At 44.3% G+C, this 15,117-nt stretch overlaps 1 protein-coding gene across 1 annotated transcript in view; it reads right to left on the reverse strand.

The window, feature by feature from the left end:
* LOC137425397 (fish-egg lectin-like) overlaps positions 1-15,117 on the reverse strand; it is a 68,473-nt gene that overhangs the window by 757 nt on the left and 52,599 nt on the right. Inside the window, exon 4 of the mRNA XM_078776612.1 lies at positions 10,350-10,674. Within this exon, the coding sequence (XP_078632738.1) occupies positions 10,350-10,674 (325 nt within the window). The remainder of the gene's footprint in view (positions 1-10,349; positions 10,675-15,117) is intronic.

Below are 15,117 nucleotides of genomic sequence, written 5' to 3' on the forward strand. Positions count from 1 at the left end.
GAAACATCCCCAGTGCTTAATCAAAGAAAAAACATGCTGGGGAAACCATTTTCAATCTGGAGCTGAAAGAAAAAAAATTTCTAAAACCAAAAATTCCACTTTGACATTATGGGGTATTATCTGTTGATTAAGTGGCCAAAAAAAGTCAATTTAATCCATTTAAAATTCAGGCTGTAACACAACAAAATGTGAAAAACGTCTCGGGGTGTGAATACTTTCTGAAGCACTGCAGCTGGAGGAGTTATGGTTACCTCCACCACCGAAATTGGACGGGGATTATGTTTCCACTCCTGTTTGTTGCGAAATCGAAGATTCACAAGTATATTGGTTGGTCTGGTCTGTTATCCGATTTGTCTGTCTGTCTGTATGTATGTTAATCACCGCCTACTAATGTACTCCTATCTTCACAAAACTTAACCACCTAATAGAGGTAGTCACAAGCTTTGCAACCTATTGTTTTGAGGTCAATATCTAAATTGTCAAGATCACAGGTGGACACACTTGTTTTAGGCTTTGTCAATTGATCTGAGGTTGCCTTCAGTCAGATTTGCCTTCCCGGAAGAGAAGGCAAGTTATTTGAAAGCAACTGCCTCACCACAGGATTGTGTGTACCAGGGTTGAGAGGACAGGAATGATAACTGCAGATGACATGGTATAAATCCATACATAAGCGAAAGCAAGCTTGTGTGGAAGGATTCCCAGGCAGTATTAATAGGAGGAGAGGTGGAAATGAAGGACCAGTCTTGACATGAGAGGACAGCTTGTAGTCCCTGCCAGTCAGCTCGATTCAATTGCCAGACTCTGGCTAGTGCCGGAGAGCTGCCTCAGTGCCGCAGAGAGATATTGACTCTCACCAGCACATGATCAAATTAACCTATTGGAACAGGAGACACGAGTTGGAAAATTTGTCATTTCCAAGGCTGGAAGGGAGGATTTGCCATTGGGAGCAATACAGGTTGAAAAATTCACTGATTGGGTAAGGTCCATTTAGTCACAGAAGTCCTCTTCTGCAATGCCATGGCTGGTTGAAGAGGTTCCAACACCCAGCCGATTGGCATAGTGACAGTTGAAGTCACTGCCAATGAGGAATAGAGTTGGGATGGTTGATTATAAGATCATCCATGTTGGCAGAGATGGAGATGTAAATAGAGTCAGTTATCCCTGTTAGGACAGTACAGCAAAAATGAGAAACACGTGGTTGAATTACGGAGGGGAAATGCAGCCAAAGGTACTCCTGGGGATCAGGACAGGGAAGGATAGTACAGGGATGGGAAAATGGGGTTTAGACATAAACTGCAACTCCGCCACCGAAACGGGGTTTAGGCCTATCGAGACAGAAAAGATGAAACGCTGGAGGAGACACTGAGGAATCACAGACATCCTGTGGGAAGAAGGATTCTGTTACGCAGATAATGCCGGGTTTACCAGTTGCAGCTTTCATTGAGAGATCTGTCAAATTGGAGTGAAGATCTTGCATGTTGTAGGTTCACAGAGTTTATGGTTGGGGAAGAAGGTGATGTTGGTAGGGAGTGGGAAAGAGAGGGGAGGCGGGAGTATGTGGAATGGAACGTGGAGTGAGCATAGAGAGGATAAGAAGCAGAGAGGGGGTGGGATGTTGTGGAAGCGGAGAGGGGCGGGACGTTGAGGAAGCGGAGAGGGGGTGGGACTTTGTGGAAGCGGAGAGGGGCGGGACGTTGTGGAAGCGGAGAGGGGCGGGACATTATGGAAGCGGAGAGGGGCGGGACGTTGTGGAAGCGGAGAGGGGGCGGGACGTTGTGGAAGCGGAGAGGGGGCGGGACGTTGTGGAAGTGGAGAGGGGGCGGGACGTTGTGGAAGTGGAGAGGGGGCGGGACGTTGAGGAAGCGGAGAGGGGATGGGACGTAGTGGAAGCGGTAAGGGGCGGGACGTTGTGGAAGCGGAGAGGGGCGGGACGTTGTGGAAGCAGAGAGGGGGCGGCACGCATGGGGAAAAGATGGGAGTGGGGAAGCAGGGGGTGAAGAGAGGTGCTGGGATGCAGCGGGTGAGGAGAGGGGCTGAGACACACAGGCGGTGAGGGGAGGGGCTGGGACATACAGGCGGTGAGGGGAGGGGCCGGGACATACAGGCGGTGAGGGGAGGGGCCGGGACATACAGGCGGTGAGGAGAGGGGCCGGGACACAGGTGGTGAGGAGAGGGGCCCGGACACAGGTGGTGGGGTGAGGGGCCCGGACACATAGGCAGTGGGGGGAGGGGCGGGACACAGGTAGTGAGGAGAGGGGCTGGGACACTGGGGAAGGAGAGAGAATGGGTGTGGGGAAAGCAAAGAGGGGTTAGGGTGTGAAGGAAGCAAGGAGTGGGTAGGGCATCGAGGAAGTAAGAAGGGGGAAGGGCACGGGGTGAATGGACATGTGATCGGGGGATTCTGAGCATAGGTGGGGGTGGCAGAGCCAGGAGTAGAGTCGCTCTATTTGAGGAATAACGACAACTTAATTTTAAGCCATTGTGTTTCCATCGAGTGCCTCCGCCCATTGTGCTGAAGTGTAATGTGTTAGTTTTTTCATCAAGCTTCCTTTCTCTGTGCCCAAAAGGAAGATTATATTACTGTCATGCTTTTTTTTTTCGCTCAATGGGAATGTAGTTCCAGGGAGCTTATGGATGCCGCATCATCAGTCCGTAAACACTTACAACTTTCTCTCTGAAACTGCTGATGGGATTGTGACCAAACTTGGCTAAAATTATATATGGTATTGTTATGAATTTTGGGGTAGGGGAATATCTAGATTTAGGTGGATCTGCATAGGTAGGTGTCCGGCTGTCGTGATAGGAAACCTCACCTGTAATTTCTGTGTTTAGCCCGGTTTGTCGGATCAGGCATGTGCCTGTGATCATACAAGGATGATCGTGTGATAAATAGTTCTAGGGACTAAGATAATTCCCCTGTGCGTCAGACCTGGTGATCATACCTGTGTCCCTTATGGCAATGCACTCTTGTAGACAATAGATAGGCCCATTAGTGCACCACATTAATTAAATCCCCCCCTTACAATGACTGACCATAAAAACTGACCGGAAGAGACAGGCAGGAGGCGGCCGCGTACAACGGCGGTGAGGTGCCGGGACGCAGCAGGTGAGGAGAGGGGCTGGGACAGACAGGCAGTGAGGGGAGGGGCGGGACACACAGGCGGTGAGGAGAGGTGCTTGGACACACAGGCGGTGAGGGGAGGGGCCGGGACACACAGGCGGTGAGGAGAGGGGCCGGGACTGATTGGGTAAGGTTGGAAAGTTCACTGATTGGGTAAGGCCCATTTAGTCACAGGAGTCCTCTTCTGCAATGCCATGACTGGTTGAAGAGGTTCTAACACCCAGCCGAACGGCATCGTGACAGTTGAAGTCACCGCCAACGAGGAATAGAGTTGGGATGGTTGATTATAAGATCATCCATGTTGGCAGAGACGGAGATGTAAATAGTCAGTTATCCCTGTTAGGACAGTACAGCAAATAGAGAAACACATGGTTGAATTACAGAGGGGAAATGCAGCCAAAGGTACTCCTGGGGATCAGGAGAGGGAAGGATAGTACAGGGATGGGAAAATGCGGTTTAGACATGGAAGAGCCAATCAAGAGCCATGGAAGACAAACATTGTGTAGGCGGGCAATAGCCACGCCCAGAGGGGCTCTTGATTGGCCAGGGGGAGGGGCGAGCAATAAACACCACACAGATTGGCAGAGTAGGGGAGGACGTACGATTGGTCAAAGGAAGGGCAGAGAGCTTCTCTGTGATTGAGGGTGAGAAAGGTAAAGGAGCGACACACTGATTGGCCACCAACCGATGAGACCACGGCCAATCAGTGCGGAAGGCGCGAACAAACAACCAACAAGCTACGCACTGGTTGGGGGGCAAGCGCCGGTGATGAAAAAGGGCGCGAAAGGCGACAAGTGAGCGACGCACTGGTTGGAGGGGAAGCGAGCTGACGTCAGAAGACCGCCAGTAAAACCGGTTGCTCGCCGGCATTTTGCTCTCTTCCCTTGGCCTTCTTGTTCCTGGATTCTTCCTGCCTGGACCTCCCTTCTGCCCGTGATTTTCGTCTCCATTTGGACCTCCTCCCTGTTCGCCTTTCATTCCTGATTGGACATGTTCTTGCCTCTGGACGTTGGAGAGACGGTGGAGCGACGATCGTGCGAGCGGGGCTTGCCGGGCGGCGTGACTAGCGGAGTGCGCAGACGAGGCGGACTGAGGCCTACTTTCCGCCAGGCACGGAGCCGCGTCCGGTCACGAGTTTGGGCCTGGATGACAGCAGACAGTTAAGAAGCACCACACAAACCCCAAACACGACGATTCTTTTATTTAATTATTTCCCTTGTCTTGTCTTGTATGTGAGGTGAGGTGTGCTGGATCCCAACCTAGGTTTTAGTTTTATCATCGCGTTTCCCTGTCCCGATAGTTATTTTAAATAAACCCTTTTATTATTTTCTGTTCTATCCAAAATCCCATGTTCGTGTGAGTTCAATTGTTTTCAGGTCGAAGACATCAGGCCGTGAAGGTAAGTCGGCACTATTCATTCCGTCTCGCATATGATCCGCCATCAATTGGATTGAATAAACGCCTCCATTAAAGCTAGATTCCATCCATGGTGGACGCTCGGTTTTAATTGAGCCAACCACAGGACAGTATGTTGTGTTCACGGCATTAAAAAAAATCAGGGTCTAAGGCGGCCTACCAGGGGTCAAAGTGGGTCTTGGTCGATCCCCCAAAATATGATTTTTTGTTTGTTTGTTTAAGTCTTATTATTACGTATTATGATTCTAGATGCTGCCCTGTCTTGGAGTAACCATTGAAATTGGTTTAAAATACCGTGATAGTTTAAAATACCTTTCGTCGGTGGAGTATACTGCTTTTATCTCCCAGGTTAGTGCCCAGGGGGTACTGCTCCTATTTTTTGTTTTGTTCCTCCAATGCAGTGTTTCCCAACCGTTTTCTGATCGAGTACCACTTGGAGGTCCCGTACCGTCGCCGCGTACCACCTGGTTTCAGAAAAACTCAATCCGCGTACCACCTGGTTCCAGAAAAACTCAATTCGATAAGATATCAGGCTTATTTCAATTTAATGTGAGGGCTGCATCTGTTTCTTCTCCACCAGCTGGTCGATGCGGGGCATAACTTTGCTCACAGCACATCGGAAATCATGAAATATATCAGAAATCAGAAATAAAAAAATTATCAGGCCAAATCATTTTTTAAAAAGGTTGTCGCGAACCACCTGGAAGGCCCTCGCGTACCACTAGTGGTACGTGTACCACAGGTTGGGAAACACTGCTCCAATGCATCAGAATAAGATTTACCTTACAATAGATTATTAGTGTCAAATGAAATGTAGCACGTGAGTAAAGGTTCACACTGATGAGTGCCTAATTTGAGATGTGCAGCGCGAACGAGTAGGAGAAACACATAGGTTGTGACAGAATTCAGAAATTTGAAAAGAATTGGAAAAAGGAAAGTGAAATATAGACACGAGGCACACCATCCACGCCAGATGTGCACGCCATCAAGAGAGTAGAGAATTTGAAAAGATAACAATTGTGAGTGAAAAAGATAAAGAGCTTGAGTTTGATTGATTGTGTGGTTTCACTGAATGCAGGACTTTGGCTGCTCGGCAAGGTCGCATGCAGGTCGACATGGCACAAGGCTGATAGTCGCAGACGAATGTCCGCGATGGGTGGGACCACGGTTTAGGACCCAAGGCACCCCGAGAGCGACACCTGGTTGATGTTCCGACACTCCGCTAGTGCAGAAAACTAGAGGTGCTGTGCAAACAAAGTATCAAATAATTTGCATTTGCAATTCCAGACCGGTAGTTTAGCGGATTCCAGACGGTAGTAATGCACCATTCCGAATGACTTAGCGTACAGGGAGTTAAAAACGAAAAGGGAGGAGGATGGTATGTTCACGACACTAGAGGGATTCCACAAGACGCGATAGGCCGACGACCGAAGGGGGCTGGAGGAGGATATTCGACAAGACGAGATCGTCCTCGTTCGAGGACAGCTTAACTTGGACAGAGCGACACAGAATGTTGAAGGAGCTCTTCAACAGCTGGGGTGGCAATGGAGTAATACCCCCACAAGCGAGGATCCGAATCGTGCCGATAGAACGATTTGGTTGTCGTATTGGGCGTATTGCATGTTTTAGATGTTAAACTTTTATCCCCATGGATACTCTGATGTAGGGCTGTCAACCGATCCGAGACCGGGACGAAATCCCGGCGGTTTCGGCTTTCGAGACGGTCTCGGGACGGTCCCGAGATAAATTGATTAACGCAATTTCTCGGTAAAAAAATCCCGGTTAAAATTCCAACTTCTTGCAGATATTTTCCATAATAGAGGCATTTATTGAGCCTTGCTTTCATTACTCTGCTTCTGCACAAGCATCATTTTTCGCAAGTGCAGCTGAACTGACACAAACGATGATAGATAAAGTAAACTCACTGTTCCAGGATTTTCCCCTCGTCAACAAACAATGCACTGCAAACGAATCCGGATCTTCACCAACATCTAATCATGTCGTCCTTGTCACACACGCTGCATCTCCACAAAATTTCGTCCGAATCCGTCCACAACTTTTTGAGATATTGTGTTCACAAACAAACGGACAAACAGACAGGAGTGAAAACATAACCTGCATCGACCTTTGGTGGCGGAAGTAACGAAATCAGGATGAAGGTCACAATGAAAATCCCCCGCATCGCGGCTTCATTTAAACCGTTGAATCCTTCCGCTGTATCACTCCGCCTCGCCCCGCTGCGGTCACGTGTCCGTCCTTGGAGACGAGTTACGGAATGTGGTTGCTATGGTCTTTTGCACATTAATATCGAGGGACTCGCTCGAGCCCCGTGATTGGAGGGACGATGTTTATTTAGATTAAAAACACGTTTATAACGGATTATTCTACACACAATGTATTAATACAAGTACAATACATTATGTAGTTTTATGAAATGAGTTTTTGATGAACGTTTATGTTTAATTGCAACGCTAAATCTATAAATTGTAAGAATCCCTCGGGGTTTGGTGTGACGGTTTGAATGTGAAAGTATTTTGGTTATCTTATCTCCACTTTAGGCCTGATAAGTTGATTACGTTTACTTTAGTCACAGAGTCAAAATAAGGAGGGGGTGGGGTGATCACTACACCGCTTGCTTTATAATTTACTAGCAGAAGTACCCGGCATTGCCGGGCGGGGGAGGGGAGGGGAACGGGGGGGGGGGGGGGGGGGGAGCGAGCCCCTTGGCGATCACAACTCACAAAATGATAATGAAACTCCAACCGGGACTCGAATATGCCTGGGCAGAAACATTTTCTCCCTCTCTCTGACATTCCGAGCAAGAAATTACACGACAATACAAACTGTAATGAGATAACCCGGTCCCGTCGGTGGCCGATCATCTGCATGTAGGCGGTGTATTTTATTTCATCCCGGTAAATGGAAGCTAAGTCGGAATTTAAGTACTCAACATCAGAAATGAATTTTTTTCATTGTTGTTTATATATTGTAATGAAATTCCATTATTTTTGAAGCCTTATTATTTATTATTATTATTATTATTTTTATTTTTTATTTTATTTTTTTTACTTTGTCAGGAACCGAGCCGACCCGAGATCCCGTTATGAAAATTGAAAATTTATCGAGACGGTTCCGAGACGGGATTTTGAATCTAGCTAACAGCACTACTCTGATGTACTTAACATTTTGCATTGATTGGTTTAGCGGTTTGACAGTGGATTTTAAAAGGTTTTAGCTTAAATTCAATGTGGATATAAGCAAATTTAATATGAAGGATACCAATCCTAATTACACTTTGGCTATTTTGAGTCGGCCAGTTTTATAGTTCAGCGATGCTGTCCAAAAGTTTAATGTAGGTTTATTAGTTTGTATATTGGTAGATTTTGTGTTTGATCCAGGTGTGTTATTGGTAGATCCAGGTGTGTTAGACCAAAGTGTTGGAGGCTGTGATGAAATTGACAGGTTAGCAGGACACAGCCTTCAACCGGTTTTTAGAGGATGTGTATTTTATTAAACATCTGGAATGTCCGTACCATCCCAACAGAGGAAGTCCAGCGACTTCATGATACAAAACCTAGCCTCATGGAAGAGTGAGGTGACAGTACATGAAGACAATGTTTCAAGACAGCTGTCCACCACCGTCCCCCATCTGTGCCAATGATCTTTTCTCCAAATTGCTCACCTGTTTCCAGATTACCAAGTTTCACTCTGCTCGCTCACCCTCTTTTTTTATTTCTTATTTTCCATTTCTGCTTCTTCTCCAGTTTTCCTTCCACTTATTTGATTGAGAGTTTGCACCTGTATCCAGCTTGTTCACTTCTTGTGTACTCCTGGCTTCGCACTCGTTACTTCCTGTGTTGTTTCTTCCTCCAGGTCTCCTATCTTGCCCCTCTACCCTGCTGTTGGTGTGTTCCCCACCCCTTTTTTCCACTTATATTCATTCTTTTACGTCCTGGTCTGTTCTGTGTTCGAGCTCATCCACGTGCCTCGACTCTACAGTCACGTGAAAAAGTAAGTACACCCCATGTAAAGTTTTGACTTTTTCAACATATTTCAATATGCAGCTATTTGATCTTCATTTCAACAATATTGATAGATAAAGGTGATATAATATAACAAATATCATGAAACATTTACATTTTGTAGTCCATTGTATAATTCAAATAAACATAAATGCAAATTTCACATGTGGAAAAAGTAAGTACACCCCTACATTTATCACTACTTCAAATACCTAAAATTAGAATCAGGTGCACCAGCTCAGGTGCAAATGATTAGAACATCGTCAGAGAGGATCTTGGAGGAACCTGTCTTATTTAAACCTCAGACATTTAGTTTGGTTTGCTCTTTGTTGTTGAAGTGTGCGGCATCCCCATGCCTAGATCAAAAGAGCTCTCTGAGGCCTTCAGAAAGAAGGTTATAGATACCTACTCGTCTGGGAAGGGATTTTAAAAAGATCTACAAACAATTTGAAATCAATCATTCGACTGTCCGGAAGATCATCTACAAGTGGAGAAGATTCCAAACAACTGCCAACTTGTTCAGTCCAGGCCGCCCCAGCAAGTTCAGCCCGAGTGCAGACCGCAAGATGCTGAAAGAAGTCTCTAAGAACCCGAGAATGTCATCACGGGACCTACAGGTAGCTCTTGCCACTTTGATGTCAAAGTGCACGAGTCTACCATTAGAAAGAGGCTGCACAGATTTGATCTACATGGGAGGTGTGCCAGGAGGAAACCTTTGCTGTCAAGAAAGAACATCAGGGCAAGACTAAAGTTTGCCAATGAACACCCCAGCAAAGACCAGCACTTCTGGAACAATGTGCTCTGGACAGATGAGTCAAAGGTAGAGCTGTTTGGCCACAGTACCAGAAGACATGTTTGGCGAAAACCAAAGACAGAATTTGGCCACAAGAACCTGATACCAACTGTAAAGCATGGTGGTGGAAATATTATGGTTTGGGGCAGCTTTGCTGCATCATGGTCTGGGCAGTTCACCATCATATTATAATCCACTATGAATTCTTCATTGTACCAGAGGGTGTTTGAGGATAATGTGAGGCCATCTGTCGGAAAGTTGAAGCTCAACCGAAGGTGGACCTTGAAACATGACAATGACCCTAAACATACCAGTAAATCCACCAAGGAATGGCTGAAAAGAAAGAAATGGAGGGTTCTGGAATGGCCAAGTCAAAGCCCGGATCTAAATCCCATCGAGGTGTTGTGGGGGGATTTGAAACGAGCTGTGCATGCAAGAAACCCCTCAAACATTGCACAGCTGAAATAATTCTGCATGGAGGAGTGGGCAAAAATTTCTCCCAGTCGATGTCAGAGACTGGTAGACACTTATAAGAAACGCCTACTTGAGGTTGTTTCTGCCAAAGGGGGCAATACCACCTATTCGAGCCAAGGGTGTACTTACTTTTTCCACATGCGAAATTTGCATTTATGTTTATTTAAATTATACAATGGACTACAAAATGTAAATGTTCCATGATATTTGTTATATTATATCACCTTTATCTATCAATATTGTTGAAATGAAGATCAAATAGCTGTATGTTGAAATATGTTGAAAAAGTCAAAACTTTACATGGGGTGCACTTACTTTTTCACGTGACTGTATATACAAAAAATGCACTGGCATTGGGATACAACAGCAATGGAATGAATGAACAAAGACAGGAGGGAGAAGAAGAAGAAAGAGCAACTTGCATCGTAAGAGGGTGAGTGAGGTTCGTGGGCATTTAAACCAGGATAAGGAAGGAGGTGAAGTGCAGCAAGTGAAACTGAACTTTTATCAAATGGATACAAACCTTTGATGAAGCTTCCAATTTGAGTCGATTGCATAAACAACGCCATTGTCGCTCACGTCCAGTGTCACAAAGTTTCCAGAGATTGAGACGGAGGACAATTGGACGGCACATGTACTTGGTGTTATTAGGTATCTGAGGTTTCCATTTGAATCGATGCCCCAGCAGTCGTGCAGGCCACAAGCCATCACAGACATTTTAATGGGCGAGATTTTCCAGGGAGTGTACAGGGGATTGTTTTTATCCAGCGGAATACAGTAAATGTCCCAGCCCAACCCAAGGACGTAGCTCATATCTTTACGTTTGGCAATTACTTGATGGGCTTGTCCTAAGGGAAAAGATAATGATAAAGTTTACAAAACAATGGCACTGCATTCTTCTTACAAGAAATGTTGATTTGATCACAAAAAGTATTTTGTTTGAATTCAGCAGCAATCACTTATTCCAGCAAATCGTAAAATGTATGGAAAAGGCAACGATTTTCTCTCTATAAGTGGTTTATTAAAAGGTTTCTTAAAGAAAACGGTGTCACAAGAACAAAACCTTAATCTTAACTTTCCTTTTCTTAACCTTTCATTTATTGAGCACCATACTTACCTCCACTGGTCAGTGACAGGATTACAAATATCAATGGGATCTTTAATGTGACATATTTGGGGAACTGCACACTATTGGTTACTGGCACTGAGATTCAGTGAAGAAAAAGAATCGAATTAGCTGACACAGCCAAGGTGGTGAAATGGTCTTCAGCGATGCTAGACCCACACGACTAGAAATCACAGGTCATTAAGACAATGAAGGATGAAAGGCCTGATTTCGCCCCACAGACCACAAAGACACAATGGCTTGATCCAAATGATCGCATTTTCTCAACATCTCGTGGTATCGTTGTGTGTCGAATATTATTCGATGTGTCGAATCGTTATCGATTGTGTTATCGTTCAAAGGTGTGAGGATTGCAAGTGTTTTCCTTCAAGTATGTCAGTTGAGGGTCATTGCACACTGTCAATACTTGCTCGCCATGCAGTCCTCGTATTCATGTCTTCTTTCTCATTCCATTGTCAAACAACAAACTTTTCAATTTAATTTCTACTTTTTCTTTGTGTTTCTATGTTGGCATTTGATGCCTTCCATGATGACAAACACAACCAACCAAACAAACTGACCCAAATGCAATAAATACCCTCTCCTTTGGCGAGGGTAAGAAAAAAACTTTAATTAAAAAAACATTACATTTTTAAACGAAATCGACAATGACAATGATTTAAAACAAGAGCGAGAATTGTTGTGCAATACATGACCCCTAATGATGTGATATGTTACAAGTCCAAAAAAGGCATAACTCTGAAAAATTGTCAAAACACAGGAAAAAGCTTAGTGCGTCGAATGGTTCATTGAGACGAGATCCGACATGCAAGCTCAACGTAATCTCTGTACGAGGTATGGAAGGAATCCGCCATCACGGACTAGTATCGGAGAGTGGTACAAGAGGTTTGAGGAGACTGGAAGATGTCATAAACAGAAAAGTACCAGTCGACCAAGCACAAGTGCAGCGGACGTTGGACGAGTGCATGAATAATTTCACGAAAGTCCCAAAAAAATCAATCCGCCACGCGTCCAGAGAACTTGGACTACCAACCACCACTGTTCACAGGATTTTGTATAAATGACTGAAGCTTTATGTCTATAAGGTGCAGATTCTGCAGAAACTCAAACCAAGTGATGGACCCAAATGAATGGTGCTTGCTGTGGAAATGCTCAGTTTCATATAGGATGATGAAGATTTCCTGGAAAAGGTCATGTTCACAGACGAAGCTTGCTTTCATGTATCGTGGAAGATCAACCAGCACAATGTGAGGATCTGGGGCTCTGAAACTTGAACAAATTTGCGACAGTCCAAAGGTCAATGTGTGGTGTGGCCTTCTCCATGACCGATTGGTGGGTCCGTTTTTCTTTGTGGAAGATACAGTGACCTCAACAATTTACATGAACATGTTGGATGGATTCGCCTTCCCACAAATTGAAGACCTGCAACCCGATATCATTTTTCAACAGGATGGCGCTTCCCCTCATTGGACCTTAGTCATTCAAGCCGTCCTGAATGAAAACTTTCCAGGTCGCTGGATTGGCCAAGACAGACCAACCGCTTAGCCTGTGGGGGGTTGATTTTTTTTTTTTCTGTGAAAAAAAAAAATCATACTGATCGGATCAAGCATTGTACTTGGCCAATTATGATGTCATAATGAAGGTACTGATGACATCACCATCAACATATCTTATTCCCCATGGGGAGTACTTGACAATGCCCCATGTTTCAATTTTTTCCATTGTGTGGTTTCAGAGATAGAGAGGTGTAACGTTTTGTCATCAGATTTTCCATAAAGCTTTATGATGAGAATATGGAGAAGGCAAATTTATAATTTGGTCAAAAGGTCAGCATTGCACAAAATCATCAATTTTCATCCGATTCACCTGAAATTTGAAGAATTTGCATATTGGGTCACTGAATTGGTTTACCAATCAAAAACTAGAAGCTGATTGTTTATTTTTTTAGATCAAAAGGTCATGGTTGCGTAAAATTGCCAATTTCACCCGATTGACCTGAAATTTAAACAATTGGCGTTTTGGATCACCGAGTTGGTTCACTATTTAAAAGGTAGGAGTCAATTGATTTTTTTTTTTTTTTTTTACATCAAAAGGTCAAGGTTGCATAAAATCGTCAATTTTCATCCAATTGACCTGAAATTTAAGAATTTGCATATTGGGACACTGAATTGGTTCACCAATCAGAAAGTAGAAGCTGATTTTTTTTTTTTTAGACCTAAAGCTCAAAGGTCAAGGCTGCATAACATTATCAATTTTTGTTTTGTATTTTTACCTCCGCCACCAAAGGTGGATGGAGGTTATGTTTTCACCCCTGTCTGTTTGTCTGTCTGTCTATCTGTGAACAAGATATCTCAAAACGTTGTGGATGGATTCGGACGAAATTTGGCGGAGAGGTAGTGCATGTGACAAGGACGAAATGATTAGATTTTGGTGAAGATCCAGATTCGGATCCGGCTACTAGAATTTTTAAAGTGATTCTTCACCATTGGGAGATTGGGCCAAAATCGATACATAGCAGGATATCTCAAAAAGTTGTGGACGGATTTGGACGAAACTTGATGGACAGGTTGTTTGTGTGACAAGGAAGAATCGATTCAATTTTGGTGAAGATCTGAATATGGATTCGGATACGAGAAATATTTAATCTGAAAGTGATTCTTCACCATTGAGAGATCGGGCTAAAACCGACATATAACATGATATTTAAAAAAGTTATGGACGAGTTATGGCTAAACTTGGTGGACGAGTTGGTTAGGTGACAAGAACAAGCTTGTTAGATTTTGGTTCAGGTCCGAATCCAGATCTGGCCTATCAGTGGGATAAAAAACATAAACTGTTCAGCCTGGCGGAGGGATGCTCTCGACCGAGTGCCCTTCTAGTTTTTTTTTTTTTTTACTTTTCGTTATTTTAAGCATATGGAAGACGAAGAAGACGTATGAATACAAATGGACGCGGGCGAGCTTTGCATTTTCAGATGCTTTCTCGTTACTTTTTGCATTCTGTTCCTTTCTAGGTTATTGACACTCGTTTTTGTGTTGTTCTTCCTTTCCTCTTTGTATATATACCCACCCCCCATTTCTCACCCTCTGTCGCCCTCTTCCCTACATACCCTTTGGTCGTCTAATATAAGCTTGCTGCCATTTGTGGTTTTGCTTCTCCATGAGCTTTGCTCCTTGTGAAAACTAGATGGTACTTGTAGAATACCTACCCTGCGCAGTCACCAAGGTGCGAGCCAACTCTTCTGTTTTGGAAGGGTTTTTCTCTTTGATCCAATGTGGCTGCCAGACCTCGTGAGGGATTACATAATAAATTTATATTCTCTAAAATAATTGTTTCATAGATCACGTTCAATAAATTTCAAACTGATCAGACTAAGCGTTGTCCCTGTCGAATTATGACGTCATAATTAAGGCACCAATGACGTCATTAACAACACATTCCTCATATTGAGTTCTTTACAAAGAGCCACGCTTCAATTTTTTCCATGAGCGGTTTTGGAGATATAGAGGTGCAATGTTTTTCGGTTTTTCTCAGGTGGCGCTTGTACCACGTGACCTATGACATCATAATAATTAAAATATTCTACAGGAGAATGCGCCCCTATGGTGAAAATTTTGTCTCCATCAGACCAACAATTGCAAAGAAAAAAAAATCATACTGATCGGATGAAGAGTTATACTTGTCGAATTATGACGTCCTAACAAAGGCACCGATGACATCATCATTAACATGTCTTATTCCCAATGGGGAGTACTTGACAACGCACCATGGTTCAATTTTTTCCATCGTGCGGTTTCAGTGATGTAGAGGTGCAAAGTTTTTCCAAGATGGCGCCTGCACCACGTGACTTATGACGTCAGAATTATCATTCAAAATTCTACAGGCGGAGGCGCTCCGATGTTAAAATTTTGTGTCAATCGGATCAACGGTTGCCGAGAAAATAGATTTAAAAAATTCAGACACGCACATATGCCACATGTACGCGCATACGCAACTGAATGCCTAACCCTGATTTTCGCTTTGCGAGCGCAGGGTAAAAATGAATTTGGCTCGATTGCTGTCATAAATTTAACCGAGAAGCACATTCCTTTGTTCAGGGTGGGGTGGGGATGAAGTGAAACGTTCTGACCTTTAGCCATGTCATTTCAAGGTGCAAGATTCCTGT

Source organism: Myxine glutinosa, chromosome 4 (genome assembly GCF_964187855.1).
Source record: "Myxine glutinosa chromosome 4, kmMyxGlut1.1, whole genome shotgun sequence".
Lineage (NCBI taxonomy): Eukaryota > Metazoa > Chordata > Myxini > Myxiniformes > Myxinidae > Myxine > Myxine glutinosa.